Source organism: Toxotes jaculatrix, chromosome 11 (genome assembly GCF_017976425.1).
Source record: "Toxotes jaculatrix isolate fToxJac2 chromosome 11, fToxJac2.pri, whole genome shotgun sequence".
Classification (NCBI taxonomy): domain Eukaryota; kingdom Metazoa; phylum Chordata; class Actinopteri; family Toxotidae; genus Toxotes; species Toxotes jaculatrix.
This window is the reverse complement of record NC_054404.1, coordinates 1,859,990-1,885,970: the sequence shown is the minus strand read 5'-3', so window position 1 is coordinate 1,885,970 and position 25,981 is coordinate 1,859,990. Positions and strand designations below refer to the sequence as shown.

The following is a 25,981-nucleotide window of genomic DNA, read 5'->3' as shown; positions in this document are numbered from 1 at the left end:
TCCTCCTCCTCCACTACAATAGGACGGGCATTCGCTGAACACTGGGGCTGCACAACAGCAGGATGACACATTCATACAAGAGAGGAACACATAATCAACAACAACCACAGCCTCACACACAACCACGAGCACAAAGACTTTCAGAGACGGCGTCGAGTCAGCTGAGGGTGACATCACAGTGAGTAACATGTTTGTGTTAAACTTGACTCTGAGGAACTTCCACTGACTGTTTTCATTCCCTAACCCTGTAATTGTGAGCTTAACCCTTTACGCTACATGGCTCTTCTCAAACTTTACCATAAATTAGCCTGTTAAAGAAAGGAGAGCCGTCCAGAGATGACTTCACTTTACAAATATCACACAGACACACACACATACACACACATACATTTGAGAAAAATAAATAAATAAAAATTCACAGGCTTGAATATCATCCAAGAATTTTACCACTCCCTGACTCTATAGTCTTAGATGACCATATTTAGAAACAGTTCGTGGCAGTGACTCATTTGGAGGAACCATATAATTCAAAACAATGAACAACACCCGATTTTTCAGTCTGCACGCAGCTCACCCTCTGCTGCTGCAGCCTGGCTACACTCCCCAGCACAGGTCACAGGAGAAGCTCAGCTGAACAAGGGACAAACTGAGTTCAAATCAAAGCTGAAGACCAGGCCTGAGTCATGTGTGGCTGTGGCAGCTCTGACTCTCTTTACTGTATCTGTTCCATAAAACCAGAAAGAAAAAAAAACATGTGCAAAGAAAGTGGTTGAGCAAAGGTTTTGCTCTGTTCAGGCCTCTCCTTTTAAAATGTGAATTAATAACGAAGCTTGAATTTTAATTCTGTACATGTATTAAGTTTGCTTGAGGAGCTCTAAATATTGAAGAGGAATTAAGTGAACACCCTGTCACAGTGGGATTTCTGAGTGGGAGTTTTCTGAGGTCACATCATAACTAGCTGAGTAAAAAGTGTGTTCCAGCGCAGAGCGGCTCCACCAGTACCTCACAGATATCTGACGTTTATTTCCCCAGTATTCATCCTCATTGTCTGGTCAAAAGTCATTTATGTGTTAGTTCCACAAAACCCCAAACTCCAGCCTGCACTGCAGAGCTTCATCTGGTAAAATCTGACAGGATTTTACAAAGTCTGAGAGCTAGTTCAGGCAGCCCAACTCAAATCTACTGCTACACCCACATGGCGAACATGGTGAACGCCAATCCAACACACCCTTTTAATCATGGCAGTGTATTTAAGTCACATTCATATAAGATGAGCATTTACTGCAACAACATATTATGATATTACAATTTAAACACGTCTTGATATTAACAAAGTTAACAATGCATGTGTTTGCATTTAAACAATTACAGCCACCACAACATTTGCGCAGATTGCACATATTTATAAACTGTTTCAGACTCTTCCTATGCTTTTGGGGTCATCACAAAAATGTTGCTATGGTATGAGAGGGATGGCATCACATAAAAGTGAGATCAATATATTTCCTCTGCTGTGCCTACCCTTGTCTAGGATCACATGAGAGTGTACCATCTTGTGTCTGATTCATGACAGCTACAACACAAAGATAATTGAAATAATATCTGGGCTGGTAATTCCGTGTATTTCAATAATCTCTGCGTTTCACAAATCAGCAGCTCACGTCCCCAGAGGAAACAGATGCTCTCCACAATAACCTCAGAGCTTTACAGACCAACTCGCTATCTCTCACAAGAATCCACGCATTGCTTCACACGAACGCCGTGGTATTATCCTGCCGCTCACAGTACGTCCGCTTTCCTATTACCACAACATTTATGTTTGTGTTCAGTTCAAAGAGTCTTCTGATAAAACGTTTAGTGATATTATCGGTGACACCTCTCGAACGCTGTGGAAAACTCTGAGTGGATAAAATACACAGAACGCAGAGGCACAACTACATACAGCCAGTGATGGATAACCAGACAACCCAAAAATGACGGCTGCATTGTTCACATGGACGAGTATGCACACACACACACACACACACACACACACACACACACACACACACACACACACACACACACACACACACACACACACACACACACACACACACAGACACAATGTGCAGGGGTCCAGGAGCTCGGGCCGCTAGTTAAGATTGAGAGATCCGTGTGGTGTGTGTATGTGTGTATATGTGTGTGTGTATTCATCCGTGTGTGTGTGTGTCAAGGGAGAGCAAAAAGAGGAGATGAATGACCAACAATTGAATAACCTTGACCTTCTCTGCAGATATCCTTTATTAAAAATCAAGAAAAGCCCTACTACTGGGAATAACAAGGGCAGAGAGTGTGTGTGTGTGTGTGTGTGTGTGTGTGTGTGTGTGTGTGTGTGTGTGTGTGTGTGTGTGTGTGAGTGTCTATGATTGATGTTACTGGGTCTCTATCACCTACGGTATAGTCACGGTCCAATGGCTTTCACACCAGCGCATCATTCATCGCCAGCCCTCCCAATATCTCTCTCTCTCTCTGTCTTACTCTCTCTCTCTCTCTCTCTCTCTCTCACACACACACACACACACACACACACACACACACACACACACTTCATATGGATTCTGTACCTCAAATAAGGTCAAAACAAAGCTAATAGAAACATGGCACATTTAAATAGAACAAGAGAAAAATGAAGAAGAGAGAAGAGGAACGTGAAGATGGAGAGTAGTAGGGAGGAAAAGGAGACAAATAAAAATGGAGAGAAAGATAAGGAAAGATGAAAAGGAAAGAAACAAGATGACGAAGGGTGAAAAAAGGGGAAAAAAGAAAATCCTTTAAAAGGGTAGTTTTAGAAAGATGTTTGGTGTGTTAGCACGCGTGACTCTCAGAGTCCATCCCAGCTGCATATCTGTTGTTGTTCCGCCACGAGGCTTCAGAACAGCTTACTCAATTCAAAATTCCTGATTTCCTGAGTAAATGTTCTGTGCTGTGAGACAGACAGTGACGTAAAACACATCATTTGGCTCTTGACTGAACTACAGGCTGCGTTTCCTCTTTGTAGGCCAGTGTGAGAAGGAGGGCAGAGTTCCCAAACCAGAGAGAGACCTTTAGTTTGCCCCGGGCTGACAGACCTGGGGCAGCGGCTAATAGACTGACTCATAAAGTCCATTAACCTTTGGAGTGCAGAGGGTCGTTGGGGAGATGAGCCTGTATTCTCAGGTTAAAGCGTGAGGACTGATGAGGTTCTGCCGAGGCACCGGAGGAACATGTGGCTCTGTTTGCTCAAACGTGAAGGGATGAATATTTGAATATGACTTTCACATCCCACAGAGGCAGATGGGTAAAGCAAAGTCGCCTCATGTGTATGGATGTCTGTATCGATATGCAGCCCGCTGTGTGTGATTGTGGAGGAGGATGGAGGGTTATGTGTGTGTTTTATCTTTCTGTCCTTTCTCTGACTTTTTCTTCTTACATTTTCATCTTGTGCATTTCATCTTTCCTTTTCTTTCCACCTTTTTTTCTTTCTGCTTCTCTGGTTTTCAGTGTGACAGTGTCAGGTCCAACACACCTACAGAGCCCTACCACCTCCAAGCTGCAGCAAAATGTTTGCCGCATATTATTATAACCTCCTGCCTCTGTCTCTCTGGAGGTCAAAGGCCAACTTCCAAAGGATGGACACAAACAGGGATGTGGAACGCTGTTCAGTCAAACGCTCCAAGAAATGGCGCTCAACTACATCTGGTCAAACAGCTCAGGCTCATTTTTACAGTTTGAAGTCCGGGGTTCAGTCCATCACCTAAAGCAAACACTCAGCGGCTCTAACAAATATTGATCAGGTGTCTTTTTACAACTAGCTCAGGGTGTTAGAGGAGTCCTTGTAAGTTTTTAGGACGTGGGTTTGATCCTTATTAGACTCAATGAATTTTGAAGTTCAAAACACCCAAAGACTCAAATTCTCTAAGAAATACATCTCAGTGTCTGTGTCTGTGTCTCAGTGTCTGTGTCTCAGTGTCTGACCAAATGAATCCAGGTGTTAGAAAAAGTTACGAGGATGTGGGTTCATTCTTTGGTGAATGTTGAAATCCAACACCCAGATTAAAAGACTTAAGGTCCCGGTTCAATCAGTAGCAAGGTGGGTTTGTTTGTTTGTGACCGCAAGTCACAGTGTTGCTTTCAAATTCTGCTGCTCAAAAATAATTCCTGTATTTTTGTTTTTTCTTTTTGTCTACACTTCGTTTGCCGTCTACTGCTAGTAAGCTAGGAATGTATGTGTGTATGTGTGGGTGTGTGTGTGTGTGTGTTTGTCCGCCCCTATGGCGAGCCCCATCACATGTGGTCTGCATTAAAACGCTATTGTGTGTTACAGGGCTGCAAAGCGTCACCATGCCAACTGCAATCGCTATCCCATGTTGTCAGCCTCTCAGTCATATTATGGGATGGTTCCCTGCACTCGGTACACATGCACATACAGACGCGCACACAAAATCCCTACACCACACCCAACACAGGCTTGCTAAGCCCTGAAAACTCCCCAGCACACACTGTCAACGAACACTGAGAGCATTAAACATTAATTAGTAAAATCTAAATGATTCTAACAGATATGATGAGCACCAGAGCTTGGTTTATGCACTTATTATTTACTAAATAAAGATGCTTTACACGATCATTGTATCACTGAAGTCTACAAAGGTACTGAAACATTGAGCAACAATAAGAACAAGACTGACAGCAAATGCACTTCGTCTGTGTGAGGTAGAGTGTGTGATGAAGAGCATTACGTAAAACATTACTCATCTTACAAAGCTGCTAACAAGGATGCTACAGGCTACAAAGGAATGTAAATAGTCACAGTCTTCGTTTACGAACCTGGCAGTCCCCGTCCTGTTTTTTTCACACAAGTCCCAGAGAGGTGGGAGTTAGTAAGTTACGTGATCCCTGGAAAATTTGTCTCACAGAAACTTTATTTCTCCTCCATTCTTCTCTACGATTGAACTGAAAATGGCAGCAGCATTACAAGTTTCTGTCAGTGCTGGAATGCAGTTGAGTGTGCGTCGTGGAGGGCAGTGTATTTCAGGTCAAAGTTCAATTTAATTCAAGTTTGGACAGATCAGAGGAGTGAGGACAGCACTGCCACTTTCTTCATTAGAAATATCGGACTTGATCTGTCCAATGTCCCATTCACGTATTTGGTGTAAAGAAGCAGAAATACAATATAATGTTTCTTAGTGTCTGAACGTAGCACCTGCTGATAATTATCTTGTGTAGCTCACCAGTAAATGAATGACTGACAGAAGTTTATGCTTCTGCTTAAACATCAGAATACATGTGGTCGTGATCAGACTTAAGCTTCTCCTTCCTCTTTTTCTTCTTGGATTTGTAAGGATTCAGCTTTAGGAGCATTACAGCCACTTTCTGGTCTGGAATATTTTAAGCCATAAGCAGATTTACATCTACTTTGAGAAATTGAGATAAATCAAATCATATGTCATATCTGACTGAGAGCGATGTACATGAAGTACGTGGCTAAGCATCTTAATCTTATCTGGATTTCAGGCACATGAACTGGTAAGTTGTAATGGGGCCTGAGGTAACAGCAAAAAAAGCTAAAAAAAAAAAAAACAGGTGGGAAAAAAGAAAAAAAGCTGCCAAGCACAATAACAGCCTCAGGTGATCCTGATCACAGCTGTGAAGAGCGCAAGGCTCCGACCACCTGGCAGAAACATGACAAAATGACTGCTCACCCTCAGGAGGAGAGAGTGTCCTCACCGGGTACATCACCAGTATTAGTATATTCACCAGTATGTGTTCATAACTTTCTATCACACTGTCTCCCTCTCATAGACACTCACACACTCCCTGCCAGAGCGTGAGCACTGTGAACGTCACATCAGGAGAAGGAAAACAAAATCTAAGAGGACTGAGAGATACACGAGAACATGGACAAACAACCAGACATGAACACAAATAATCCAGGTCCCCACACTCGCTGTAAACACACCCACCCACCACGTGCAGATGTACACAGACACACACACACGCACAGAGACAGAGAGACACAAATACACACATAAAAACACAAAGAAATACACAGGCACACAGGGAACCGGAGCTAGCACATGCTTTAGTGATGAAATCATTTGTGTGAAAAAGCAGTTTGGAAGTGAGAGGGGAATAAGGCTTTTTTCTGGGTGGATGGAAGGAAAAGAATGTGTGTGTGTGTTTGTGTGTGTGTGCGTGTGTGTGTGTGTCTGCTGGGACAGATAGAGAGACGTAGTGAGTACAGACGAAGAGATGAGATGAGGGAGGGAGAAAGAAACACAGAGAGGACAGAGAGAGAGAGAGAGACAGAGAGGAGGGTCTGAATCCAAAGTGATGCTCCCTGCCAGGAAAATAACTCCGGTCTCAGCAGAGACCCAGAGGATCATCTACACACAGTCAGCAATCCCAACCTGACCACACACACACATACACACACGCGCATACACACACACACACACACACACACACACACACACACATACACACACACACACGCACGCACACATACACAGACATCCAACACAAGGATAATAAAACTGTACATTTATCTTTGTGTTCTCGCTTCAGTTTCAGCTCATGGACGAACAGAAACCTGCTCAAACACAAAACCTCTGTTACGATGCTTTTAATGCAAACTCAATACTTCCTGTGGTTGCTCACCACAATAAAAGCCTTGTAGCAAAGAAACGTTTGAAAGGCTTTCATCGTGACTTACAGTACCCACGGGAAGTGTAGAGTAACAGACACTCACTCATAGCCTAATGTGGGATGGTTATACAGTGAACTGTGAGGTGAAATGCTGCACACAGGTTTGATTTCCCAGTTCAATAGACAGTTTCAGCAGGTTTTAAACATGTAGAGGTCACACAACTGGCCCCTGGAAAACACACCTGAACTCCACATGCATCAACAATTTTTTAAGAGTCTAGATATTTACACACGACACAAGACAAGAATGAAAATTCAGTCAAACTGTAAGAAAACAAAATATCACTGAGATCATGTTCAGGATATTTCATAAACAACATGCAGTATTATTCTTATCCATAATTTCAGGGCTAAGACAAATGCAGAATACAAAAAAAAGCCAGACTGATGAGCCAGCTACGTCCTCTGTTATATTCTCATGAAAGACATTTTCTGTCAGCACTTCTGTCTAATTATCCTGTGATGGACGGACACTGAACTTTACCACAAACAATAATCTGATCACCGTACAACTGATAAAGAAAGCAAAATGGTGTGCGTGTCGGATGAGTCGTATACACTGTACACACTCGGCCAAATGACTATTGATCCTCTGAGCGCGGCTGAATCCAAATGTCCGGACTTCACAGCACTCACAGACTCAAGGACTTAACGGGCACGTTCCTGGGAGGTCTGTCCAGGACCTCAGTGGGCCTCGAGCAGACTTTCTGCAGACGTCCATATCTGACTGAGGCACAGGCTTTGCTTGAGAAATGACCCATAATCCACAGTGATATGGAGGTGAGCACAAAGCAAATGCACATTATAATAATAATATGAACAATAATTTATTTTGTTTTTAATTACGTTTGTAATGTTTCATACTGCAGATACAGAAGATGAATAGATGGTGAGATTCTGACCTTTCATGCTCATTGTGATCTTTTGCGGCCACTGTGTTGTGCAGAGCACCTGCACCTGTCATACATAACATGAGCACATGTTCATACCGTTAAGAACTGTTTAGAAAAATGCTTTGGAATGAGCTGCAGGATTAGTGATTTCATTTCATCGCCATGGAAACACATGATGTCCTTCAGCCATTCACGGTGATCTGATCATTTAACTAACCCACAGCGACAACTGAGAATATTCTGGTTATGATTCATCAAAAAAGAGAGAAAACAATCTGTTTGACAGACAGATTTTTTCTTCGAAGACATTTTAATACAGATACATATACACAGCTACGTACAGCATCAGTGGGACTCGCTGTCCCATGATGATGATGTCATAAGAACAGACCTTTCCCTTCTCTGCAGCCTCTGGCAGGAACACACGGGGTTATGATTCATGCAATACACCCACCAATCCAACTGTGTGTGTGTGTGTTTGTCTGTGTGTGTGTGTAGGTGTGTGGGTGGGTGTGTGTGTGTGTTTGTGTGTGTTGCCCTTGCTTTCACTCTCATCATAGCAGGATTAACTCACACTGGACAGATGGCCGTCCGATGCTCCTCCCTCCCAAACATTCACATGCCTTCTCACACACACACACACACACACACACACACACACACACACACACACACACACACACACACACACACACACACACACACACACAAACACTCTCTCTCTCTCTCTCTCTCTCTCTCTGCACACTCTGCTACTCAGCACAGTACGGTGGCAACTTCGGTTCACGAGCTGTGTCATCATCACTGCACACTGCCTCAGGCTTAAACACACATAATCACACACACACACACACACACACACACACGGGTTGATGCCCATGTCAGCAGATGATGACTCTGATCTCAGAAAAGCACTCTCCTCTGTCTCCACTCAGCCCGTCTCACACTAAAACACTCGTGGTTTTTCTGTCCTTGGATGGCTTCTTTCTCTCCACCTGTGGATGTGTGCATCACACATCCAGGATCTATATTTAGATATTTAGACTAGTTATGCATATTTGTGACTGTAGTTTACTGTAAACATAATGAGTGTGTTTCGAGATGCCATGTTTATAGAAAAACATCCTGTCGGCTGAATCTCTTAAAGTGCTCACATTTTTTTCTTCACCGTCTGTTTTTGGGGCATCAACGTAAAATGTGGTTTAACAAACTTTTCTTGGACTCAAATTCTTACAAGATGATGGGAGCTGTGAGATATCGAATTAATGAAAATACTGCAAATACAATAGCACAGCATGTAAAGAAATGACCGACCGATGTCAATACAGATACACCACAGTCTTACTTCAGCCTTGTGTTTGGAGGGTGTGTTCCTTTCTATGGAGTGGGACAGTAAGGGGCTGGGGGTCGGAGCGCGACTCACTTTCATGTGGGAGACCAGAGTTCACTTCTCATGACAGAGCAACAATTAACACTTACCCTAACCTTAACCATACTGCAGTTGCCGTGGGCAGATGCAGCAGATCTGTAAAAAAAAAAATACTGAACTGAATGTTGTATGTTTCATAGAATAGTTTAATGCTGATGTTCTTGTCTGGTGATAGGGCTCCTTATTCACGAAGAACATCTGTGGATGTTCGTTAACAGCAAAAGCTAAAAAGATTTTATCAGAGAATCTACAGTATTCAGATTCAGTGTAGGATTCAGATTCAATAAGCTTCTATTGAACTTTAACCCTGATTTAAACTTCAGTCTGACTTTACAGCTGCTGGTTCAAATTCGTAAAGCAACAGGGGAAATACCCCATGACATCCATCCTGCTGCCACACACAGGGGTGATGTGGAGAGCTGAAGGGGAACTATAATGGGCTCCAACATCATGTAACAGGATTTCAGTGCCACCACAACATTTAAACTCCACTCACAGTATTAGCAGACGGATTAAATCAGACATGAAGTAGTACAGTTTAATCTAAAACTATAATCCCATTTTGGAAATTAAAATCTAATCTATATGTGTTTATATATTTCTTTTTGATGGATAAAGAGGTAGAATTTCATTTTCTAGTCAGTAACTCTTCTGACTCTTGCAGAGTGGTGTCTCAACTCGCCTCCGTCCATTTATCAGGCTCTCGTGTGATAAATAAAGATTACTCGGCTCCAGTTGTGTGAGAAGGAAAAACCTCCACTGTGGCTGGTGCACAGTGAGCAACGGGCGAGAGCAGACGTTTATTTTGTTTTTGTTTTTCTGTCCATCAATTAGTGCCATCAACGTCCTTTTCCAGAATCCCCCGCTGCATCTCTGTTGGTAGATAATGCCTCTAAATGTTTGATCAGTGTGAGTTCATTTCAGTGTGGCCTCCAGTGTTTCTGGCTGCCTGCACTTAGCATGCAAGAGACAAAGTGAGATCAATGCAGTGGACTATTTCAATAAAATCTCCGACAGATAGATTCGCTTTGATGTGCGACCGTCAGCTGCTGAAACTGCCAGACGTCACCATCACATTGGTCTGCGAGTGTGTTATAGGCTCCCCTCTGCCGTGAGGTTAATGGAGGATAAACAGGTAACCTGTTTACTCTGATGAAAAGCTTCTGCCTGAACGTGTCGCCTCTCTGCAGTGTGCAGGCCTTCGATTTCTTTCTGCTGATTGTGAACCTGATGTAAAAGACTCACGAATGTGAATGAAGCCACAAAACATTTTACCTCAAATTCCTGACTGAACACAGGCAATCCAACCACAACACACTGCGCAGGTGTTAACAAATATTTGTTGCTCCTAGTGAAGAACACACAGACAGTGCTCTCAACTCTGTGAAGCTCTTTAGCTTCTTTTATCTCAGTGTCTCTGTTTTAGGGAAAATGCAGGCAGCTGCTTTCAGCAAATACACTGATAAACTCACTGTTCACTTCCTGCTCAGCGCCAAACACACACACACAGTCAGTAACTAAGCGGCTGGTGTGGTGGAGCATTCAGCTGCTAAAGGGTCGGAGGTTTTTCTCAGGAGCTGGTGGAGCCCAGAGCAGAGTTTAAAGAACTAAAATAAATAGCATAATCTTATAAGAACATTTATTCCATCAGAGCATGTGGTGGTGGGCCAGGTTTGAAAAGCTTTGTTATTGCCTTGTTTATTATTGCACTGCAAATAGAGGGATACGTCTCCTGTCACTTTTGTCAGTATCATTTAAGAAAATGGATCAATAGTAAAGAGTGAAGGAAGACAGAGAGTAAACGAGCCAGTTTAGTTTCGCTAATAATTATTTTTTATAGTCAAAAGTGTTGGGAGCTGATGCCCAGTCTCCTTATTACCATCTTTACATTTTCACTTACTTTGTGTTTTATGTGTCTTAGTATGACAGCTCTGTTTGTTTTGTATGTGAGAACACGCAGGACATTATCTAGTCCAGAGAGAGAGAGAGAGAAAGAGAGAGGAAGAGAGAGCAGAACAAAAACAACAGACAGATAGAAAGAGAGAGAGAGAGGGAGAGGGAGAGAGACAGAGAGGACACCATTGGAAAGCAAAGGATGAGACTGCAGACTAATAAAACTACACAGAGCACCAACACCTTAAATCAATAGACAAACAGAATCTACTCCCTATTTCTCCTTTATTGGATCTGTCTGTGTGGATATGAGACACAGGTGTGTGTGTGTGTCTGTGTGTGTCTGTGTGTGTGTGTGTGTGTGTCTGTGTGCAGCCCAGTGACCACTGAGGCTTTAGTATTGAGTTTTTTAAGGCACATTAGTGATACTGAAGCACAGATCCTGTGCTCTGTTCCACTGCCCCAGTCTGTCCTCACAACAGATACAGCTGATTTCACCACGAACTCAGTGAAGCCTTTAGATAAGACAACTATTTGAACAGCAGTGTTTCTACAAAACTGGTTCTTGGTGGGGAGGTTCATCTAATTCGTAGTTCAATAAGAGAATACAACAGACTGAACTGGGTACTGGGACAAAACAGTTTAGCATAACATACTGCAATTTCATTTTTCTAACCGCAGAAAATATGAAGTTGTAAAAATGTTCAAATAAACAAAACTGTCCACTGTGCGCAGAGCGCAGAGCGCTTCAGTATCACGTCTCTCACCTAGAAATCAGTGTCAAACCTGAGATTTGTGGGGACTTTTGTTTTCCCTCCTTCTTTCTACACACTCTCACATTTTTCTCACACGCTGCGCACAGTATGAAACAGTTGGTGAAATGTATTGTTTTTGTCTTGAGACGTGAGCTGATGCATCTCAATACGTCTTTTCCAGTAAACAACGAAATTTGTCCAAATATAGATTTTCGGCATACATCATGTCCTGCAGTCTAAGTCCACAGCTTTTCCACCTGTTTGAGAGAACTCATCATCATTTCACTGTGTGTGCATGTAAGAACTACTCAGTATTATTATATGGACGCTAATGTGTCGCTGGCAGCCACGAGAAGAAAAGCTCATCCCTGTGGTGTTGTCTGTTGTTTGTTTGTTTGTCTGTTCACCACTCGCACAACAATCACATTGACTGAGAAATTGATACAATCCTCCAGAGAGAAAAGCCCAGACTGAAGTCCTGCCATCTCTCTGTCAGTACATGAGCAGGTCTGGCTGTAGGTGATTGTGGAAAGGTAAAGTCGTCCTCTCTAGAAAGTATGAGGGGTGAATAACGCCATGGAGGAGGAGGAGGAAGAAGAAGAAGAAGAAGAAGAAGAAGAAGAAGGGAGGGGTTTCTAAGAATTATAGTTACTCTCATAGGATGAGAAAGGGAAATATCAAAAAATACATAATGCAGTAGGAACCATACTGCCCAAATATAAGACGAGCCTACGTATAAGATGCCCCCCCCAATCCAAACGGCTTCAATATATTTTGAAGCTACTTCTGTTGAACTTCATCCTGTTGCAGCAGAATGTAAATCTATTAGTCACATACTTTCATGCACTCTCCTCTGAGGCTCAGATTCATTTTCTCTGGCTGTTTGCGTTTATCAGATCTTTTGAGCTCCTCATCATGACACTCATGAGGCTGGTGGTTAGATTCCCTATTCCTCATGTCCACTCGTCCTAGAGCAAGACACTAGACATCAACAACAGCCTAAGTTGTTGTTTGTTTGGATAAAAGCACTAAATAAAGATGTCAGGAGACTTTCAACATATCTTCAGCACATTGGCAGCAAAACATATTATATGAGCAATCAGAAACTTGCAAAAGCTAAAGTGGGTTAACAAAACACTTTAACTGTGAAAGACTTTTTAGAAATGCACATGGTGAAACTTGCTAGCCTAGCAACATTTAAGCTACAAAAAACCCACAATGCAACACTTTGTAAGAGCTGGTGTTACACTGGTGCTTCGTCCATTAAAAAAAAAAAGAATTTCCATTGAACATAACATGAAATTTAATTTCTAGAAAGAAATATTGTCTTATATTCTGGCTAATATGATACTTAAAGGAGAACATTCTGACAAGTGCAGTGTCTCCTTCTGGCGAATGAAGCTTAGCGAAGGTTCAGTCAGGAAGACTACATCCCTGCGAACGCCTTCTTTGTCAAGCTGAGTTTCCCACTAATTCCACCAGCTCCACCACCTCTCTCCTGCCTTCATCCAATCACAAGCTGACACGCTCCCCTCTAGCCAATCACTTATCTGTCAAACTTTAAATGCGCTCTCCTTTTCTGCTGTCATTCAGCTGTTGCCGCTCGACAACCCGCCTCCACCAGCTCTACGCTGGTTGCTGGCCATCTCCAATTAACACTCCGCTCCGAAGGCTCCCAAGAAGGCAGCGCAACCTCAAGCCCATTCTCATCACCACCACCAGTGTCTGGGCTCCAGGGGGTTTTCCTCACATGGGAAGCTTCTAATCATCAAGATCACTTCCCAAGGGGATCTGCTTCCTGCCGAGGCCTGAGCGGCAAAAGTCTATTCTACCTGTTTTCAATAAGTTCTTTCAAACGTTCTCATTCCTTCTGTTCCTTGTAGTCTCTCCTGATTGAAATAGGAAGAATGTGAAAAGATGAGTTCCCTTATTTACAAGCACAGCTATGCTGGTTCTTCATTTCATCTTCATCTTGTGAAGGTCACAGTGTCTAAATGCTGTCTCTAAGGACAAGTGCTTCCATCAGGGACTTTTAAAAACCAAGTTCACTCAACTGTCTGACACAGCATCAAAATTAGAGAGGAGACATTGTCTGTGGTCACCCATGGCTGCTGTGTGGAAACTAATCACTGTAATGAATCACTGAAATTTCTGTAGCTGTGTCACTGACTTTCCTTTGAATTAAAAAAAAAACCGCCTGGGCAAAGCTAACAAAGCTAATTATAGCCTGAGTTCTGTTGCTGTCCGCAGCTGGAAAATATCTTGCAGTGAATCGACATGTAGAAACTTACGGCCCAGTCTCAAACGTAAAGTCACGTTACTTCTGAAATTCAGATCAAAATGAGCAATGATGGATGGTTCATGGCTTTTCTTTGCCCAGAGAAGCTCAGCCAGACCAATGAAAACGTCACAGTCCTCCTCTGACAAAACTCAGCCTGTACCTGGTTTTCAAACTGGCAAAACATGGCAGCTTGATCAAAACCTTTCACATATTTCAGTTTTACAGCCACATAAAATCTCAGAAAATACCAGAGGCGAGAAATCGGCCGTGCAGTTTCTGAATCCTGATTTATTTTTAAAGAACATCTGCTTGACGGCAGCCGAGGAAGGTTTTCTGAGCCTGTGTGTGGGACTCTAAAGCGACAGAGAGAGTGCCTCCACTCTGAGCAGCAGACGGCAGCGACCAATCTGCTGCCCGGGCATTAAAATTACATGTTGTCATATTTAGAAAAGTGTGTGGCACGCATGTTCAACTGAAACAGTTACTTGCAGTAACTTTAACTACAGTGTGTACATAGGTTTGATCCACAATCTGATCTACAGTTTGATTTGTACAATCAAAACCAGCTTCTGTATTTTCTAAATCATTAATTACCCGACAACTGTGACTACAGAACATCAAGGTGCTCAGTCCGTTTTCCTGTGGTATTAACTGCACCTCATATTTTCTGGTTTTAGAGCCAGGTAACATCTTGAGGACTTCGCTTTAACAACAACACACAGATGAACATTACTCTGCTTATTCCCTAAACCCGGCACAGCAGGCTATTTGCCACAAATTAAAGAGGGAACCCAAAGTCTCATGTGAGATGAGCGATGTTCATGCTGTATTAGATAAAGCTGTGGTCAACAGGCAGAATTGGTTCAAACACCTAATGCTTGTTTTGGTGATAGAGAACACACAACCGGACAGGTAAGATTTGAGCTCTCTTAGGCACGTGGCGGATGTCACATCAATCACCAACTTACTTGAATCTTCCCTGACAGTGCTGGCACTGATCTCCGACCCACCCGTGGTCACACACGCAGGTCCCGTTGATGCACTTCCCCGAAAAACAGTTTTTATCGCAGGACTTTGACGCCGACGAGGCTTCCGTATGGAGCACGAGATGGAGCATCACTAACATTCCCAGGTATGTTTTCAAGACGTCCCGTGCGCTCTTTTTGGACGACTTGGTCCAGGTGCATAGATGTATACCCCCAACATCATCCATGATGGGCGAGGAGCGTCCTTTAGAGAGGCTGCAGTCCCGAAGGAGAGAACGAAACTGTCACCCTACGCTGTGAGGTGATCCGTTGTCATCAGCAGTGCTGTGTGTAGGCTCAGGTAGCCTACCTGTGACGCCTGTGAAAAAGGCGCAGGAAAACAGTATTTACGCACTGTCAGAAAATGCCGAGCGACGCGGAACAAGCTGCAGGACAAAGAGACGCAACTTTGATGGAAACAGTTTAGACCTTAGAATCACTGTAAACGCGTTTCCACCCGGACCACACGCTCCGAGCAACCGAAACATGCAAAACCCGGGATCCGCGCTCTGCGGTGCGTCCCCACGAGTCTCCCAGATAACTTCTGCTGTGGTCAAGGTTCCGATGTAAACACACGATCGTGACCGGATGATGCTCCCTCAACGTCAAACACCATAATCCCGGAGACACGGTAAAAGCGCGGAGCTCAGATGAGAGGTGTCCGCTGCTCTCCTGCTGATCGTGGTCCCAGACAAAGACGTGCCCTCTGTCCGCGTTTGTTATCGGAGGATGCGACGGCCGCAGCTCTCCCGGAGCGGCACCTCTCTCTGCTCCGTCTGCTCCTGCTCTCCGGTCCACCGCTGGTTTCTGACTGGGAAACTCCGGCACAAAGCCCCGAGCATGAGCAGTATGACGAGTCGGTTAAAGGGGCAGTTCCCTTTAAACGTCAAAGGCATGCAGCAGGCGCGGACTGTGCACAGACAAAGCCAGTGACATTCATATGCAGCGTGGTGTCAGTATGTTTTCCTAGTGGTGGTTTACACTGGACATGTTTGGCCAGATGTTCAGGACTCACAAAGGAAGAGCAAAATACTAAAGTGGGTTTTGTCTCTTCTGTTATCATGCAGCCAATTCAAATGATACATACATACAGATATACATACATGCTATAGGTCAGTGAGGGACCTTTTTCAATTAACCTCTTTCACAAAATGTTACATGTCTGGAGGGGATCAGGGTGAAGGTCAGTACTCGCAATACCTGCAATATTTTGTCCAACTCGGGAAACTCTTCATATCCTCAAGTAAATAACCATTCTCCAATTTTCTGGCAAATTCCAACACTGGATATTTAGTTCTTCAAGGCTGGGTAAGTACAACAGTAATGTTAAAATCCAATTTTGTTACCCAGTCAACCGAAATATTTCGCACGTTCACGCAAATTCTCTCTCTTACACACACACAAACATTCACAGGAAGTTATGAGAGAGGGGAACCGCAGGGACATTTCTATTGGGACAATTCCTCTGAGACAGTTAGAAGACAGCATAACGTTTCAGGATCTTCACTAAATCCATCACAGCACGGTCTGGTTCAGTGTATTGGTCAATTATTATCTATCTGTTTATTCATCACCAGCTGGAAAGACTAACTGTTGGTGTCCACACTGTTCATCTGTTGTAGAGATTAATCACTGATCACTGAACACAGACAGTGATTGCTTGAAATGGGAAAGCATGTATTTAAAGCAGAAACTAACCTCTGTGTTTCTGACCTGAGTCTCTGTTTTCCTGGATGCATTCGAGTTGATTCAGAGACGGATATGACAGGAACATTAAAACCAGACTGACGCAGCAGAGGCCTGATTCCCCAAACTGTCTTCCTGATTTATAACTTTATCTCACTGTGAAGGCTTTACAGATACAGAGATATTCTTTGGAGCCAAGCGGTGCTTTTGGAAAACAAAGCCAAGATTTGCATCTGTGCTCCCCGAGGGCTCGCAAAAACATCCAGCGAGCCAGAAGACGATAATCCTCAAACCGAAAGATAGACTCCTCTCAAAGCAAGATATCACTCTGCTGCAGTGTGATGGAGAGAAGCACAAGGTTTCAACATGAGATATTGATTGCAACGGTTACACATCTGAGCAGAGACCTGGTGTATCACAAGGCGTTGCATCAGTGAGCCCCACATTTCCTCCCAGATCACTGTTGATGTTTTCAGACTCAGCACAGCTGTGTTCACAGTTCATAGCTAAGTTTCAGAACACTAACAGTAAGCTGGGAGGAGGAAGTCTGGGGATTTTGCTAATGAATTTGTGCAGATGCTTTTGGGTGTTACAACAAAATCAAAAGAGCCTTTATCACTTAAATTGCTTTGGTTAAATTTAGACCAAAGCCTTTGGATAAAGATTCATTTACTTTAAGCTCCACGAATCAATATTTTCTTTACGAACAAAGAATAAAAAGACTACGTGTATTGTAAAAGAGACATCTTTAACAAGGAGCTGGTGAAGAGAATGGAAAGTCTAGCAGCTAAATATTTTTCTCAGTAGCTGGTGGAGACCAAACCAGGGCTAAAAGGAGCATGACTGTTGAACTTAGATTCATCAGGTGGACACAAACAGAATAATTACTCAAAACAAGATCATACATTTGATCTTTCAGTTTTCTACTGTTGGTAAGGATCTGCTAAATGAAGATGAGTCAAGAAATGTCAAGTTCACTTGACCCATATGACAGTTGACAAAATGATCTCAACCCACGGTTCATTCAGTTGCAGTTCTGTAGCTTTCAGTTATTTCATACATGTTTATAGTGACTGCTGCTGTTCAGTCTGTTCAACAGATCAGAAAGTGCATCTTACAGAAAAAAGATCCATCTTCATCAACTAAATCTGATTAAGACTGATTTTGTTTTCATGGTTTTGTTACTTTATACACGGTGCACTAATCTGCAATATTTAAATTTTCTATGTCTACGTTTTTATGAGAAGCCTATTAGTTGGTTGTCATTTACTACTTTCCCCACAGTTTAGAAAAAAACTCCAGTTGATTCCTACTTCGATTCGATACGATCTGACTTCAGCAGGTATTCTGGCAGCCACTTCTTGAGGAAACAGCTGGTTTATTGCAGGCTGGCTTTTCCTTTCCACACTCCTCCTGGGACACACAGAGCTACCTCCTGCTCTCCACAGTGCACCTTGATGCTGCTAATGCTGACATACACTTTTCTTTGCCCTAATTTTGCAGGTCTTTTGGCAGCAACAAGACCATCTGCCTTGCCTCTAAATTAGGGAGAGTATTTATCAAATGTCTTGTGATGGGAATACTGATCCGGGTCCTGTTTTGCTTTGCAAGTCGAGATAAATGACAAGGTCAAGGATATGGAGATATGCACCTTTTTCACATCAATATTCATTAAAGTTCTTGTGGGATATGAAATGGAAAATAAATAGTTTGTTGGAGTTTGGTGTCGTAAGTGTCAGAATAAAGAGACTTTGAGTAAGGAGGATGTCCTTCCTGTCACATTTAACAAAATAAATTCATATTTGGTGCTGTTTTGGACCAAATACATGCAACTAAAAGTCAACAAACTCCTGTCTACTCAGTCTTCTTCAACATTTCCAGTCCCCAGGCTTGATGAACACAAGCTGCACAAATCTACCAGTTTAAAGCTCCAAGGGACAGCAAACAGTGGTATTAAACCTCACTGTTAGCCTGTGGGAAATTGGTTTGGCTTGTTGTTATTCCTGCTGCTTGAGATGAATCCTATTATAGATCGTTTTTAACCTCCCCCCAAGGGCCAAAGTAGGAATATTGATTGGCGTACACAAAGAACCCTCGGTGAGGAAAATGAAAGAGAAGGGGGGAAAAAAAACTAATATTGATTTTTGACAGTTTGTTTATAATTAAACCGTGGAATAACTAAGTGCACCGGAGGGATGTGGATGAATGAGGATTATGAGGATATGCAGGATAGAGAGCAGGTACATGCAATGTCACTGGTTTTCTGCTCATCATCTTTCTCTTTGTGTTCGTATTAATATCTCTCACTACCAGCTGCGTAGTGTTTAATAGAGCAGATGTGCCATAAAACATGCATGTAAAGACTGCACATTCAATGTCATCATGGCCATTTTTCTAGACTAGAGGAAAGAACACACACACTAAAACACACAACACTGTAGGGCATGGACAGAGTCAGTGGATGGCAGAAAGAGAGGAGAATTAAATGGGCCTTGGGAAAAGATTATAAAAAGATTAGAATTTTTGACTGATGTTTGATGACCCCTGCTGTTCATTATCTGCTACTGCAACTGATGCAGAAACTTCAGAAAGAACAGTTTCTTGTTTGAATGTGAATGTTCGTTTTTTTAACCTTGGAAATAGTAGTTTTTAATCTTAGCACTTAGTGGATTATTTTCTGAGCTTTCAGTCACTTCACTTGGCCTTCATCAGGGAGTGGATGTTGCTTGAGATTATGAGGATATGATACTGAGCAGCTTCCATCTGCTGGTGAAGGCTTCAAGATGAGATTTATACATTTAGGGGAAAAAAATATTGTTTTAACTTTTTTGTCAGATGATATTATTCTCTTAAGCTTGTTTGAGGTAAAATCAAACTAAGGGCATAAATATAACGACGGAACAACGGAAAACTTGAGAGATTTCACAATTCTTCTGCACCAAACTGTGTTTTCTTTTCAGACTTTGCTCTATTTCCCATAGTGGATCATTTTAGGCATTTCTAACCTTTAAAAACAACAACAACAACAAAAAACACTGGTTGATGGTGTCACAACTGTAGACATATGCAAATGAATATTCACTTTTTCACATAGTGATTTTAGTACTATCAACGATCAAAAACACAATTTCTTGAAAAGAGAGCACCAAGAGGAGCTGCCTTGTTTTATCAGTAAGAGTACAAACAGGTAACTGTTCCTGTGGCTATTTGGTAATAATAAAGTGTCTCTTGTTCTAGTCTCTACTTCCTCTTTGATTCACAAAAAGAATTTTCCTTTCATTCCTGCAGCCACTTAAAGTGGAAAAATGTTCCTTTCATGCTTGCTATGGAGATGTTACTGTCCTGGTGTGACCATAGTTACAGTTGTGGTGACAACTACAGAATGATCCCATCCACTGCTGCCAAGCCGTGTTCGTTTGATTTAAGACAAGCTGAGTGAGAGGGAAGAGAGGGCAGGACGTGGCGGGTGTCCAGGGGATTTCCTTGGCCTGTGATTGATTCCTATCTGCAGAGCCCACAAACACTTCAGCTGATGTGCTTAATGTGAAAACAAGTCGGAAAAATGAGAGACAAAAAGTTATTGTTGTTTTCAAATTATGAAGAAACACAAAGAATTAATATTACTTCCGTTACTATAACCTGAGCACACTGGAATATTATTTCTCTCATCAGCTGAAAAAAGCATTTAGGTCCTTTTTTTAAAAAATGAAGTTTTCCATTCACTTTTTCTATATCAGGAGGGCAAAAATATGCTTTTTAAGACTATAAACTATAGACTGAACTTCAGCCAAGTTTAGATGGTAGCAAATGACAGAAGCCTGCAGCAGCAGTCCATTTTTTTGATTAATAGGATCAGGTTTCCATTGGTCTGTAGATGAAAAAGTAGACTTTACAAAAAGTCCTGTTGTCATACTTTCCCAAAAATGTGTCTGACTCGCGACCACGTGAAATAAACATAAAAGCGACAGCAAGCAGATTAAACAGGGTATGAGGGTGGCCGAGAAACCCGGTACAAAACAATGAGTTGCAGCAGTCTGGAGCAGTTCCCAATTCCATTTTATTTGTTAAAAATGAGAATCTTGCTCAGAAACTCCAAGGTAAAAATTCCAGAAAGAGAAAAGTAAGCAAAAAAAAAGAAAGAATAATACCAAAAGAACTCACTTCTCAAAAGAAACAGGATACTTATACTGGTTATTTCAGCACAAAAGACAAAACACCCCTCCCACTCTACCACACTTGGTTTCTTCCCCTGTGAACCCCCTATTTAACCAACTGGAATGCTCCAGCTCAGGTTTGGCTGTTCCTGGTCTGACAGAGGAAGAAGCGCAACGAAGGAGACAGGTGAACACAATCCACAATCACAATGCCTCTTCTCTTCTTCACCTCCTCATCCAAATGTCCACACCGCACAAATCACCAACCTTTCACACCAGGTTTGACATTCTGAAGTTTTAACAGTGCCTGTTGCTTTTTTTTTTGCACTGGGTATAGGGCAAGGGGCAGTTGTAGGTTTCAGCAGTGAGGATCACTTCCGCGTTCAAAAAGCTGTAGTTCCTTGGCTGCCGCTGGGGGCTGGCTCCAGAAGTGAGCAATTCTCCATTGACCCCCATGTTAAAATAGCCAACTTTACAGCCTAAAAAACCTATTTATAGCCTGGTACATTTTTTGTTTTTGGTCTCTATTGATAGTTTCTCCGTGAACACGAGTTATTCTTACATAGATTAGGGCGTGGTTACGTTGAGTGACGCATCCATAGACAGGCACTGGCAGTTAGCTCTTTGCTAAAGCATCGGCTGGGCTAGGCGGCTACATCCAGAGGCTTCCGGCTACCTCCAGCGGTTGACGGGGCTGCAGTGTCCGTGTTTGTTTGCCAATGTTCGGATAGATTTTGTGACAGTATGGTCTGTTGTAGTGTAGACTGTACTAACCGACCGTCGAAGGAGTCTGTGTTGCAGTTTTTTCGGTGAGTAAATTTCTCACTATTTTACCTCGATGTTTGCGCTAATTAGCATGTATTAGCATGTATTAGCATATTTTGCCGCTAGCTTATGACTTCATTGCCGATTTATGTTCACTGCTGATACAGATAGAGGAGCGGAGCAGCTAATGTTAGGAACGCTGTTGCGGTGTGTTCCGTACTTTCAGAGTCCGTTTATTGTGGGAATACTAGGCTACAATTTTATTTCGTCTCATTTGTCTCTTTAAAAAGTCCGACATTGCATGGACAGAGCAGCTCCGTCAGTAAGCGGCTTCTGTTGTTTGTGTGCTGCTTTAACTGTAAGTGGATAGTGGATGGAGGCAGCGGTGGAAGCCGGTAAATATTAAATATTGCTCCGAACTAAGTGGTCGGGTTCTCGGCCGGCTAACACCGGCTGACCCGTAGAGTAACCGCCTCTCCGCCAAATACGGAAAGTACACTCCCACTAAAATCCAAGATGGCGCAGCTCAGATTCCCATGGTTTGGTCACAAAACCGACTCCCCGATACCAATGGGTGACGTCACGGGTGCTACGTCCATGTCTTATACAGTCTATGGAAAAGGGTTTGTTTTTGACTTGTAGTTTTAAGAATTGACCAGGAGGGGTCAGCAGTGTTCAAGTTTTAAATGTGCTCAAAGGTGCAGTGACATCCCATTCATCTTTGTGGCTGCCTGACAGTGTCCAGTATGTTTCAACATTTTACTCATGCTTTATATTAAGACTGCACTCAAAGTATATCACTGCTGTCTTCACTTCTACATTCTACATTTTCTAATTTGACAAATAGAATAGAATATGTCTAAAAGGGACATGTTGATAGCAGATTGTTATAGTTTATTATATATCAGACAGTTAACACTTTTTAGCTACAGATTTTAGATTTCCTCAAACTTGAATTTAAAGTTTTCAAACCAAACTCAGCCCCCGTGTGTTGACAGCATTCTGGGGACTAGGAGGTTTACAGAAAATCCAAATAGAATAGAATAGAATAGAATAGATCTTTATTGTCATTGTCACAGGTACAACGAAATTTAAAGTGCTCTCCAGTCAGTGCATTAAGAAAAATATTAAAAAGAATAAATAAATAAAACATATAGAACATATAGTAACACTAGCAGCATACACAACAGACATACACACGCAGTCATACGCACCAAATCATTTCCTAAAAACAGAGTATTGCATATTATTTTTTTGCAGTATTGAGGGTTGTTATTGCGGTTGGATAAAAACTGTGTTTGAGTCTGTTTGTCCTTGCATTTATTGACCTGTACCTTCTGCCTGAAGGCAATAGTTCAAACAGGGAGTGACCGGGATGGTGGGTGTCCTTTATAATGTTCTGTGCTTTTTTCAAACAGCGAGAGCTGTGTAGTTCTTCCAGTGTGGGGAGAGGGCAGCCGACTATCTTTTGGGCAGTGTTGATGACCCTCTGGAGTGCTTTCCTCTGAGCCGCTGTGCAGCTGGTGTACCATACACACATGCAGTATGTTAGTATGCTCTCAATGGAGGCACGATAAAAGGACACCAGCAGTTTTTGTGTGATGTTATTCCTCCTGAGTATCCTCAGGAAGTACAGTCTCTGCTGGGCCTTTTTCAGCAGCTCAGAGGTGTTCACGCTCCAGGATAGACTCTCCTCTATGTGGACACCCAGGAAGCGGAAGTCTGCCACCCTCTCCACACAGTCCCCATTGATGGTTAAAGGTGTGATCTCCGTTTTCTTTCTCCTGAAGTCTATGATGAGCTCTTTGGTTTTTGAGGTGTTTAGGAGCAGGTTGTTTGCCCTGCTCCATGTTGACAGTCGCTCCACCTCATCTCTGTAGGCAGACTCCCCCCTACCCCCGGAGATGAGTCCCACCAATGTAGTGTCATCTGCAAATTTCACCATTTTGTTGCTGTGATGAACAGGGGAGCAGTCGTGTGTGTAGAGGGAGTAGAGCAAGGGACTCAGCACACAGCCCTGGGGAGAGCCAGTACTGAGGCTTAGGGCTGTGGATGTGTGGTGGCCCACTCTGACCCTCTGTCTGCGGTCAGAGAGGAAGCTGTCTATCCACATGCAGATTGAGTGTGGAAGCCCCAGGTCCCCTAGTTTGACCACTAGCTTGTGAGGGAGGATGGTGTTGAATGCAGAGCTGTAATCTACAAAGAGCATCCGCACATAGCTCCCTTGCTGCTCCAGGTGTGATAGTGCAGTGTGGAGTGCTGTGGCTATGGCGTCCTCTGTGGACCGGTTTGCTCTGTAGGCGAACTGGTGGGGGTCAAGGCTGTGGGGTAGGGCTGCTGTGATGTGACTACGGACCAGTTTTTCAAAGCACTTCATCACCACTGGAGTGAGTGCCACTGGTCGGTAGTCGTTGAGGCTAGAAATGTGGTGCTTCTTGGGCAGGGGGACTATAGTTGAGGATTTCAGGCAGGGTGGGACAGTGGATTGTGCCAGGGACTGGTTGAAGATCTTTGTGAGGATTCCAGCCAGCTGATCTGCACAGTCCTTCAGCACGCGTCCCGGGATGCCATCGGGACCAGCTGCCTTTCTCGGCTTGACGGCCCGTAGCGTACGCCTCACCTCATGCTCTTTGATTTTGAGATCTCTGCTACTGTGGGCCACGTGGTGCAGTGGTGCTGACTCTGGTGCTTTGACCTCGAAGCGGGCAAAGAAGATGTTCAGCTCCTCTGCCAGCGCGGGATCACCTCCAGCAGCTCCAAGGTTGGTCCTGTAGTTGGTCAGATGCTGAACTCCCTGCCACACCTGCCTGTTGTTGTTACTGCTCAAATTGTCCTCTATCCTCCTCCTGTAGTCTGCCTTAGCCTCTCTGATGCCCCTCTTCAGGTTGGCTCGGGCTGTGCTGTAGAGGCCTTTGTTGCCGGACCTCCATGCAGTATTCCTTTCTTTCAACAGCTGCTGGACACCCCGTGTCATCCAGGGCTTCTGGTTGGGGTAGATCCGGATGCGTTTGTCCACTGTGACAGTGTCTATGCAGTTCTTAATGTAACACAGAACACTATCTGTGAATACCTCCAATATAACCAAAATCTGGTTATACATTTTGCTGAAACATTTACAATGAAAAAAGTACTCTGTTCTGGTTTAATGTGGCCTTAATTACTTATTTTCTTCTTGTTCAGTCTCTGCACACACGCACCATGATGTGAATTAAACTCCCAGTCTGATATTTCCGTGTTGCTCGCTGCTTGCGTGCAGATAATGACTGAATGCTGTCTGTGCAGATGGATGTGCTGCTCCTTTGTGTAAGATGTGAATTGCTGTTGGCCTTGTACTGCAGGTACAGTATGTTCCTGTACTAAGACACATTCCTGTGCACATGGGACACAAGATGTCTGACCCTTCAACAACACAAAATGCAGAATATTCAGTTCCTCTGGATTCTGCCATCTCACGTTCTATGTCTGACTCCATACATACAGAGAACTCCTTCAGTTTTATGTGTGTGTAAGTAAAACAGCTGAATTTGATCCTTGGCAGACCAAACTCAAGATCTAAATGTTGCTTGTGCTCCTCAGTCATCCATTTTAAAGTGGGGATTACAAGGTAAAACATTTAAGTTATTGTAAATCTAATACTTCTACCCTATTAGATGACAAAACCTGACCCACAAAAGGAAATTATTTCAGTGAGTCATCCTTAAAATATTTAGTAATTTGTGCCTAATTTAAAGGTTTTTGTAAAATTCATTTTCCTATAGTCAGTGCATAAACTCCACAGTGCTGTACACAGCATGGTCGTGTGGCTAATAAGTGATATGGCATGCAGTCATCTCTTTGAAATTCCACACATGCCTCAAATATTCTTTCATTCATCCCCTAAGGCCCCCTCTTGGAGCTGGCAATTAGCCTTTATTGAATGGACGAATCTTCATATTTCTGCACCTGGACTTCCAGCGGGGGGGGGGGGGGGGGGGGGGGGGGGGGGGGGGGGTCTAACTGGCTCACATTACTTATTTCAGTGTAAAGCCAACCGTCTTTCAGCCTTTCTTTTTGATGACTGCACACCTGTTTCGCTTGATTTTCAGCAGTTTCACATGCACAGCTGGGTGCTGCAGCAGTTTCCTTTCCAACTCCACCTGGGCGGTTACGCAGAGCCTTTTCTCAAGGGCACCTTGATATAATGTAAAGCCTTTTATTTATCCACTGTCTCTGCTCGTACATTAACCCACACGGCCGTGCCTCCCTCTCCTCTCTCCAGCCCTGCTGCTCCTAAACGCCTCCCTAGTCTGGGCTGCGTCGCCTCCTCAGTCTGTCACACCAGGCTCCGACAAATCTGACGTGTTTTTCGCATTTCCTGCACCAGAGAGAGTC

General features: G+C 43.2%; 1 protein-coding gene across 2 annotated transcripts in view; it reads right to left on the bottom strand.

Moving 5' to 3' along the window:
• Positions 1–15,790, bottom strand: part of atrnl1a (attractin-like 1a) — a 185,050-nt gene extending 169,260 nt beyond the window's left edge. For both annotated transcript variants that reach the window (XM_041050639.1, XM_041050640.1), the window contains exon 1: positions 14,949–15,790. In XM_041050639.1, the coding sequence (XP_040906573.1) occupies positions 14,949–15,193 (245 nt within the window). In that variant the 5' untranslated portion in view covers positions 15,194–15,790. The remainder of the gene's footprint in view (positions 1–14,948) is intronic.
• Positions 15,791–25,981: the final 10,191 nt, after the last annotated feature.